The following is a 10214-nucleotide window of genomic DNA, read 5'->3' as shown; positions in this document are numbered from 1 at the left end:
CTGGTTTGCTGGATGGGCATAGTAAGATCATAAAGTTAGAACATATACTCAAGTAAGAAAATTTTCTAATTTTTTAAACATCAGCAAAATAATATTCTATACATAATTCAAGTGAATATCAAATACCTATAGATGTGATTGTGAGAATAAGTGGTAATTTTCTCCCATATAAGCCAGAGCAAGTTATCATTTACCACAAATGTGCTGTAATTTCTTTAAACTGGCCTGAGACCAAGTTGCATTTAAAAGCTATTACATTTTATGTGGCTTTGTTTTATGTACCAAATGTGCTGAGCCTGGATGCTTCCTCATAGTACCTAACACATGATAAAGCACATAAAAATACAAAATAATTATTCACTGACTAATCAATTTTGTTTTACTGCTTGATCATTTAGACTTTCAAAATATTTATGTTTCTTTGTTGATTCCTACTACTATAGTACAATCAATTCTAATTCTTAAGTTTGTTATTAAAAAGAGATAAATTTTACCCATACAGGGAACCGATTCTAGAATGTAAAAGGAAATTTTTTATTTTGGATTTTGTGTTTAGAAAATAGAATGTGTTCTATTTATTCTTAAATCATAAAATATATTTGATTCCCCTTCACAGATTATAGAGAAAACTGGGTGGTAGCAAAGCTTTATGACAAAGATTATTTGTTCACATCACCAAAATAAAGCAAAAACCAAACAGCAGCAACAAAAAAATGAAAGGTATCTCTTAGTTGCAAAGAATTCCAAATAGAATACTCATGCTCTTAGGCACTGACTGTACAGGCAACTTAATGGAGGGCTTCCCTTGTGACTCAGTTGATAAAGAATCTGCCTGCAATGTGGGACACCTGGGTTCCCTGGGTTGGGAAGATCCCCTGGAGAAGGAAAAAGCTACCCACTCCAGTATTCTGGCCAGGAGAATTCCATGTACTCTATAGTCCATGGGGTTGCAAAGAGTCGGACACGACTGAGCAACTTTCACTCACTAGGCACTGACTGTGCAGACAACTTAATGAAGGGCAGAATAAAGAAAAAATGGGAAGGGCATTCAACATGATGGGTTTTATTATCAACTGAAGCTTGGTCCCCTCAAAATAATAGGTTCCCATCTTTGAAATGTAAAATATTCTAGAAAGGATAGGGAGCTTGAGGAGTTGGAAAGAAAAACTAGCATGAGCATGAAGAATATGTTTAATTTAGAGACATCTTTTATGTCAATATTTCCATTAAATCTATGCACACTTATTTGAAAAATAATGTCTATATTTTTTAGATTCATGTTCTCACACAATTAGATTGATTTAACCCCAAAATGGATTCATACCAGGAAAAGAATACTGTGATCAGAGCAATGACTTCCAGTGTTAACTACAAATGGCTCACATTAAAAAAAAATTATAAATAAAAAAGTTCATCCAACATATCTACAGTGCCAATCAAAACTAGAGAATAGTGCCCTGGGATGACAATGTTAGGATAAAGCTGATGGGACCCAGGCTTGATTTATAGAATGTTAGAGATTATCTAGTCTGACTTCTATATTCTACAGCTCAGAAAACTGAATGTTCATACCAGGGAAGTAGCTTTCTCAAGGTTACAGCAGATGAGTGGGTCTAAGTCTCATGAGGGTACCCACAGCGTCTAACTTGTTCACATTTTATCACTACCTCATAGCATGATGCCTGGTACTAACTGTGCTGGTGTTCTATACCAACAACACCAATAGTTAGTGTTCTACAAATATTTTGGGTGTTTTGATGAATGAAAAGATGAACACATGAATGACTGAATGGATGAGAAATACAAGTCAGGGCTAGGCTAGACTATACTCTCAGGAATAGAAGTTTATCAGCATCTAAGCAGTTTAGGACAGTGACTTATTCTGTTACCACAAGTCCCTCAAAAAATGTTCTTGTTTGAGTCACGTTGGTTGCAGATAAAATGCCAGGTGCCCACAGAAGCTGATACACTATGCAGGCAAGTGTATAATTTTAAATATCTTTTATCTTTTAATTTATCAGTGTTGTTGCTTATTAGTAGAGTTATAGTATTTGAAGAATATGTCAATTCCACCATGGGACACTCAACAAACTGTCTCATATAACGTTACTTATACCTATATTATGTCTTCAGGAACAACGATGGGCAAAGATACTTGTTTCAACCCCACCCTCAGATATTTGAACACCTAATAGCAGGTACTTCGAGCAATTAAAATGCTCATTTCAAAAGCAGTTTTTAGAAATGAAGAGGAACAGAAGAGAAATAAAACTGAGAAGGTGAAGGCTGCGAACATTTAAACTGCTTGATGAAAGAAGAAAAGCTGTTAGACTTGTTATAATTGGAACAGCACATTTCAGTCTCAAAGGAATATTCAGGCATTTGGAAAATACCTTTTCAAGTAAAAGGCCAAGGGAGGAAGTCAACAGTGTGTAAACAAGTCAAATTTAGGTGAAAGAAGAGCAGGCATGTTTCATTATGGATTCTTGGAAGCCATTCCCTGCAGATTTAAGTGGGTAATTCAGAGTGACATTAAAGTGGCAGGAGACTGTCTGGGCAATAGCTTGTGTTTTCCACATAGTCAGGTTCAAGTGCAAGAGGGGTCTTGTAAACAGAGTTCATGGCAGTCCTTTGTGATAGAAGAGGGGGTCACTAAGACTGCTTAGGGACCCAGGTAAACTTCCAGCCTCCCTCTTCATCTCGACGAACAAAGGCTTGTCCCTGGTGGAAGGAGTGCGTTTTCACATTACAGTGAGGGCTCAAGGATGTGGAAAAGGCCATCTCTGTCTTATTGGGTGACACATCAGAAGAATAGTAAGGAAGAGCTTGTAGTCCTCCTGGAGGATTTGAAAGTTGAGAAAGGAAGTGAAAATCTTCACTGTGGCTGGCAGTGCCTGGCAAGGGGGTAGTTCTATCACCTCCATAGTCAATTGGCAGATCTTCCCCAGGGGCATTGGGATAATCAATTGCCTCATCCAGAAACTGGGGAAATGTGCTAGTGGTCTGTCTGGCATGAGACGAGAGGGCACTGTAGTTAGCTGATGAGGTGTCATCAATGGTGTTGAGGTCTTTTAACCCCAGTGTCTGAAGAACCCAGGGATCCACAGGGGGTCCATGTTGTCCACAGTTAGCAAATTCACTAGCAAGGCTTCTCTTGGCATTTTTATGATGGGGAATCTCAGGAGGAAAATATCTTTGCTCTTTGGGTTTCCTCTTCCCCTTTCTGAATTTTCTACATGCTTTGGAGAACTCATCTGATGACAGCAATTTCTGGGGAAATAGTATTTGAAAATACAATCAATCACCCAACATCATTTTCTTTACTATCATCAAATATTTACTAGTTACATTAATTCCCTAGAAAACTTGAATAAATTTTTATTTTCTCATACAAAGCAAAACTGATTGGATTAACCTGTCTTTAAGTTAAAATCTATGATGACATGTTACCACTTAGAAATTCCAATTCATATTATTGTACTAGTCATTTAAAAGTTGAAGGGAGTAAATGATGTCTTTAAAATTTCAGTTCAGGGAAGTAATGATTATTGTTATTATGGCAATAATAACAACTATAATGTACTAAGGTACATGCATGATCTCATTTTATGCAGATGCTACTGAAATCTTTAATGAGGAAACAGGCAGAAGCACATTAGTGACTTGCTAAGGATTGCTCAACCTAGATTTAAACCTAAGCCATCTGAATCTAGATTGAACCACTGATTAAAAGGCTAGGGAACACTCTTTCTCTAATTTTACTAACTTTCATAGCACTCCCATGTGATATGTATCATATTATTCTAAATCTTGGAAAATTGATAACAAGAGAGAAAAAATTGCCTAATTAATATCACTTACTGCTTTGATAACTGTCCTTTTTTACAGAATAGTGGCTGAAGATCGGAGCCCAGGCTAATAACTGTGAGCTACACTCTCTTTTCTTAACAAAGCAAACAGAATTCTAAAGAAACTAATATAGTGGGTTTTCTTCTCTAAACTGTTATATCTGGTAAGAGTTGTAAGCAATATGATTGAATTAGATAAATAATGTAGCTTGCCTAGAAGTAAGGTAAAGATAGATGATAAAACAATAATGGTAAGAGAATGGCAAAGAGATAATTTAAAAAATACAAAACCTCTCAAAAGGAAGAATAACAAAAAGGGACAAATGGCAAACTATCCATGAGTTAGAAACGTTTTAAAGGGTAAGAACACAATGTTCATTAAAAGGTAATGTTATTGGCTATGTCTAATCGTCAGTTAAGAGATTTCAGCTGCATTCCGCTCCAGCCATATTTATAACATTTAGAGCTGGAAAGCTTCTTAAAAGATCTTTTTAGTCCATCCACTTACAAATGAACTAAATAAGGCCCCAAGTGAGAGACTGATTTACCTAAAGTCAAACAGACAATTGAAAGAAACCCATGTCTCTCAGATCTAACTCCCACCTCAATGTTGCAACCATTTCTAACTCTATCTTAGGATTAATTTCTGTTGTCTCAGCAGCCCCCTTGACTGGTTTTTGATTCTTTAGCAACTCCTTTTGTAACATCATGGCTAAAATCTGCAATCTAGATACTTCAGAGAAATGATACATAAACATTCTTCTGAAAGTGCTATTTTTCTTTCAGAAAAATTCATCCATCCTATTGATGAATTTCAACACATACTGTTTCATACACTTACATTTAATCAAGGACTTTTACCCAAATGGTCTTCTTTCTCATATCACTTCTCTGTCTGTATAAAGGGGATGGTCACATACCTTGGCTTTTTCCTCAAGACATTTGACTAGAGCAGAATTCAGGTATTGTCTGAGATGATTATTCTCTTCATGTAACCTAGCAAGTTCTTCTTCCTTCTGTACCAAAGTATCTTGGAGCTGCAAAAAGCAGACAATGGTGACGGCTGCTCCACTACATTGACGTTGTAACCTTATAATAATACCACTGATCCTTAACCTACTTAAACTTCATTATTATTCTGTTTGTTTTATGAACACAATCTCAGGGAGCCCTTGTCCTCCAAGGCGTAAATTCAGTCTACACCCACCTACTACTTGATTGTTCAGCTTTGTGCTCTGAATTTTTTTTATTCTTTGCAAAGTGTTTGGAGAGATTATATGACTTTTAAAATCATAACCACAAGGAGATCAAGAAGGTATGTAGGAAAATGAGCTGCAAGCAACTGTTTAAATATAGAAAAGAGTGTTTAGAAAGGTTTCGCTGAGCTTCTTTCTTGCATGTTAAAAAAAGAAGAAGAAAGAAAAAACAATATGAGTTGGATTCCTTCCATCTCAGATCAATCTGTTTGTATGTCCACAAGATTAAATTACTCTCAGAAATAACAACAAACAAAATATGGAAAATTAAGCAATCTTTGTAAGAATTTTTATAGTCAACATCTCTTCTCTAAGTGATGAGCTATTTATGACTCAAAAATACTATCACACTCATTATATCATTTGACCTTTCCACCAGCCCTCTGAGGTAGATAGTACAAATATCTCCATTTCACAGATTAAAGAAAAAGAAGATTCAAGAGGTCATACAGCTAATATGTGAGAGTTTAGGGCTTGACTGCAAGTCTTTCTAGAGGGTTTTGGTTTTGTTGTTATTTTCTGTCACATTGATTACTTCACTTTGACTTCTCCATGGAAACCATGTGACACTAAGGGACGATGTTGAGAATGAACTCCTTGGAACAAGGCTGATCTCCATGTTCTGATTATCCATACGTACCTGCTTATTCCTGTAGAGCTGAGAGGAAAGCTGAGCCTCTTCCCATGAACACAAATTAGGAACAGGGAAATTCAAGTCACCTGATGGTTCTATGTGAAAACACAAAATGGATAACTGAGAAAATACAAACAGTTTTTGTGTAATAAAGAACTAACCAAAGGATTTCAGAAAGGCAGTAAGTTAAATTACCTTTCTGAAGTTAGCCATTGCCTTCACATGGGAAAATGACATATTTAAAGTTTTTAGAAGGGGCAGGCATGCTATGAAAGACAAATATTTAAAGACTATCTGCAAGTGTCTACAGAGGTCAATTTTCAGGAGATAAGAGTTCCTATCTGCATTACTAATTCATGCAAATGTTTATTTGCCCCACCCTCAATTAGGCCTACATTGCAATTCCACTATGTTTTCTAAGCTTTTATATTATTTTCTAAGCTGTAGTGCTTAGGTAATATAGTGTTTGTCTCTAGAATCAATCCTATTTTTGATGTTACCATTGTTTTTCCCAGATGAAAATCTCTGCCTATCAGTGAAGTCTGATGGAGAGTATCTATTCAGAATTTTATGAAATAGCACTTTCTATTTCAAAATATTTTGAACTTTTTTTTCTGAAGAATTCAATGAAAATCGCAAAAAAACGCATATATGTCAAATGTCATTATCTGTATGTTTTATGCTTTTTCAAAGTTTTTGTTTTTTCATGTTTGACAGCAAATTATGCCTACCAATAAGACTGCTTGGGCATGCTAAGTTGGTTTACTTTTATTTTCTTTTCCTGATTTAGTACAGTTTGGAATCTTGATCACCTCTAAGTCAACTAAAATATTACTGAAATAGTTTTTATTAAATTGGAATGGTGGACAACAAGATAGGAATAAAATTTTATACACACTTTGGTTTCATATTCTTGGGCATTCTGTTTTCTTTGTTTCTTGTGGTAGAAAGCTAAAATTAAATAATTCCCTTCTGGACATTAAGTGTGTTTCAAAAATTAGGGGCTTTTTGCTTGTGTCTTTCTTCAAATCCAACAAATTCATTTGGCAGAAATAGCACTACGGATAAAGAATTCTGAGGCATTATAGTTATTCCAGAAACTTGAGTGTTAATACAGAAAATTTCTTTAATATTTATAGACACTGTTTACTAAGCCCCATGGCAAAACTAATGTGTCATTTCCCATAAAAATTATGTTCCCCTCCAAAGTTGAAGTCTTCTTTAGGCAAAATGGGACTTTTTTTTTTCCCATTTATAAGGCACTATTCATAGAATTTCCTTTTTGAAATTAAAGATTAAGTTAGTAGTTTTGCTTGCTTCTCTCTCATTCCAAAAAACAAACAACAACAAAAAAAAAAACAATCACCACAACAAAAAACTTCTAACTAGTTTCTTAATTCCCAAAGCATTCACTAGTATTGTTTATATAACTTTGACAATGACCTAAACTTTCTCAATGACTTGGAAATCTCCAAGAACTGTAAAGTATACATATTATACTTTATGTATAGTATAGTATGGAAGAAATATATATTATCCAGTGGGCAAGGAGCAGAATCCCATTTTCACTATTTGGCAAGTACAAAAAAAGCAAGTTATTTAGGCTGCAAAATATAGGAGTCTTTGGGCTTTCTTAAACCTTACCTATCATTCCTTCTTCTACAGAGTTCCAGCCCATAATGCCTTGCAACTATGAGTACTGGGAAAGGGCTTCCGATCTACCAGCAAAGCAGAAGAGCAGAACTTACCCTGTGCCTGTGGTGCCTGTTGGGGCTCTCTGTTGTCCAGGAGACCAGCAGCCCAGAAAGAGACCCAAGTCTCCGTGGAAACGTCAACACTAGATTCTGACGTTGTAGCGGAATACGGACAATTATAGCTCTGGCCTCCTACAAAGTACTGGTCTTGGCAAGGCAGAACGGTGTTCTGTAAAATTCAGTATGTAGGTTGGTTGGGGGTGGGGGGGTTGTCCCAAGAGATGTGGTGGTGGGCATTCAGAGGGGGAAAAGAGTGGGAGAAAGAAGCAGAAAATACATGCAGTGAATAAAAACCAGTAACGATGCTAAGTATAGATCCCAGATTAATTTTGAGTGATCCAAATATAATTACTAGAAAGGAATCAGCTTCATGGTTCATCCAGTCCTTCCCATAGATCCTTTCAGCATAGAACAGGCTAGTGTTGGGTGGACCAAATTTGTAAATATCCAGGAGTATTCTCTGTTGCTATGTCTCAGTCATCTAACAGGCGGGTACCCAAGATCTAAGCAAAAGAAATTCTACTTAACGAATGAATTGTGTATGAACTATTTGACTCTTTCTTGCAAATATCTTAGTTATATTTCTAATAACTTTAAAAAATTTTGAATGCTAGGGCTGGAATGGACAGAACATACCATATACTCTAACTTTTAAATTTTAGTTTCTGAATCATAAACTTGCTCCATTCCTCCCTTCCTCTTTCCTCTCTTCCTCTGACTTTAAATGCTACTAGATCCTCTTGAAATAGGTTAGGTAGGAAAGACAGCAAGCTCTGTGTAGGTCTCTCCATCACCAGGTCTCAATGCCTTTCCAAAGTTATCTTGCACCACTAACTGTCTGGCATGTATTCGCTACTGTGTTCTGAGCCAGTGAACACCCTCCTGCCCCTGCCTCCTCAAACCTCAAACACACAGTCTTTCCAAATGTCCAGTCAGGAGCAGGTATGCAGCCTCCCTGGGTTAATTTGTACAACAGACCATTCCTAATTATTTGTCAATGTTTAATCAGGTAAAAGCCATTCATTTCATCAGAGCCTAGCTTTGGACAAACTCTTTTTGACCACGACAAGTCTTTTGTTGACTTGTGAACTTTCTTGGGCATAGCATAAACAGAAAGAAAACAAATAAGAAGAGCAAAAAAGAAAGTTAAGTCAATTAAGTCATACTTTGTTAACATTCCCAATAAGTTAAGTTTTGAAAAAGTCCAGTCTTGAAGCAAGTCCAGCGTGGGCATTGCAGACCAAAGAAATTCGGCCAAAGGTTTATCAAGTGCTATTTTCTTTTATTCTAAAGGCATGTTTGCAGGCTCTTTCCCTGAGGTTATTATGGGAATCAGAGCTGTGCTATTATGCAATTGACACCTGAGAAGAAAACAAACTGAAAATACCCCTAGCCTCAAGTTCAAGTGTTTGCAAATATGTGCATAATCGAGAGGAAGAGGTAGAATGAAAAATGAGTGTAGGTGTAAAGGAAAAGTTGGGAGACAGTCCAGAATAGAAATAAAGGACAAAAGGATGCGAGAGGTTGAGAATAAAAGAGACAGAGAGGCAGACATAGAAAGCCAAGAAAAGATAGGTGAGAGGAAAAGGGAGATGGAGCAGCAAAGAAGACCTGTTTTAATTGGCAGGTAGCAGAGAAATCTTGTGTCCAAGGTGGAAGAAATTCTAAAGGCAAAGCTTTCCGGCTCTCAGAGCGCCCCCGGTTTCGCCAGGGAACTAGCTAATGCCAGCTCCTCACTTACCATCTTGCCCTGGAAGAAAGCGCTGAGGAAACTGAGCCCACTCTTAATTTTCGGATAAGCGGGTGGTAGCTTTAAATGGGACTGAGGGGAGGAGCTAGGAGAGGCGAGTTCTAATCTGCAGGAGCTCCCGGTGACGAGCGCCGCCCTCTGATTTGGTGCGAGGCTGTCAGGCTGGTGACGTGGGTCAGGAGACATCCAGCCAAAGCCAAAGTCACTGGCACTCTCAGCGACCTGCTCCCCAGACCCAGGATCAACGGCTCGGGGTTCCGGGCAGTGTGTTCACGGCGGGTTCACGGCGGGCCAGCCGCGCTCCGGGTGTGCAACGCGGCTTCAAAATCCGCGCGAATGCGGGTTCGCTGCGCATCCCACTGGCCCGAGCATCAGGACCCGCGGTGACGGCGCCGCCTTCACCGATGGGGCGCACCAGCTCCTGCCTGCGAGAGTCTGCAGCTGCCGGGCTGGGCGGGGCGCACAGGTTGGCCCCAGAGCCAGAGCGTGTTGTCAAAAAAAGCCCACACCAGCTTCTCAGGCATCAGAGCAGCACTTGGGGAAGCCTTCCAACCCCCAGGTGAATACTGCTCCTGGGTTTTCTCTGGTTGCTTGGTAAATATCAGCTTGCTGTATGACGTTGCTAATTGATTGGCTTTTTCCTACTATTAAATATGTCTCATTTCCCCCAGCTTCTGAAGTGGGTGTGAAATGTGGAGGTGAGCTATATTCATTCTAGAAAGTAAGCTTCAGGGGAATAGCCATTTCTGACTATTTTGCTCACTGCTGTCTCCCAAACTCCCGGAACAATTTTTAACATGTAATGAGTGCTGAATAAAGAATGAATTAAGCTATAAATTTAGGAGTCTCAACTGTGTCTCTGTGTTAGTTTTTCTTCACAACTACTATTATATAGACTAAATTAATATAATAAAGAAAATTTAGTGTGCTAATATTTCTCAATTAGAGTGTTTTATTTCTGCCATTTTTCCT

General features: G+C 37.9%; 1 protein-coding gene across 1 annotated transcript; it reads right to left on the bottom strand.

The window, feature by feature from the left end:
- Positions 1-438: 438 nt before the first annotated feature.
- GMNC (geminin coiled-coil domain containing) lies at positions 439-9324 on the bottom strand. The gene is made up of 5 exons (XM_055570305.1): positions 9234-9324; positions 7487-7661; positions 5745-5833; positions 4769-4885; positions 439-3270 (listed from the first exon to the last, which is right to left on the bottom strand). The coding sequence occupies exons 1-5, from the start codon at positions 9234-9236 to the stop codon at positions 2653-2655; spliced, it is 1002 nt and encodes a 333-aa protein (XP_055426280.1). The 5' UTR covers positions 9237-9324; the 3' UTR covers positions 439-2652.
- Between the last annotated feature and the right edge of the window lie 890 nt (positions 9325-10214).

This window comes from Bubalus kerabau, chromosome 2 (genome assembly GCF_029407905.1).
Source record: "Bubalus kerabau isolate K-KA32 ecotype Philippines breed swamp buffalo chromosome 2, PCC_UOA_SB_1v2, whole genome shotgun sequence".
Classification (NCBI taxonomy): Eukaryota; Metazoa; Chordata; class Mammalia; order Artiodactyla; family Bovidae; genus Bubalus; species Bubalus kerabau.
This window is presented reverse-complemented; position numbering and strand designations above follow the sequence as displayed.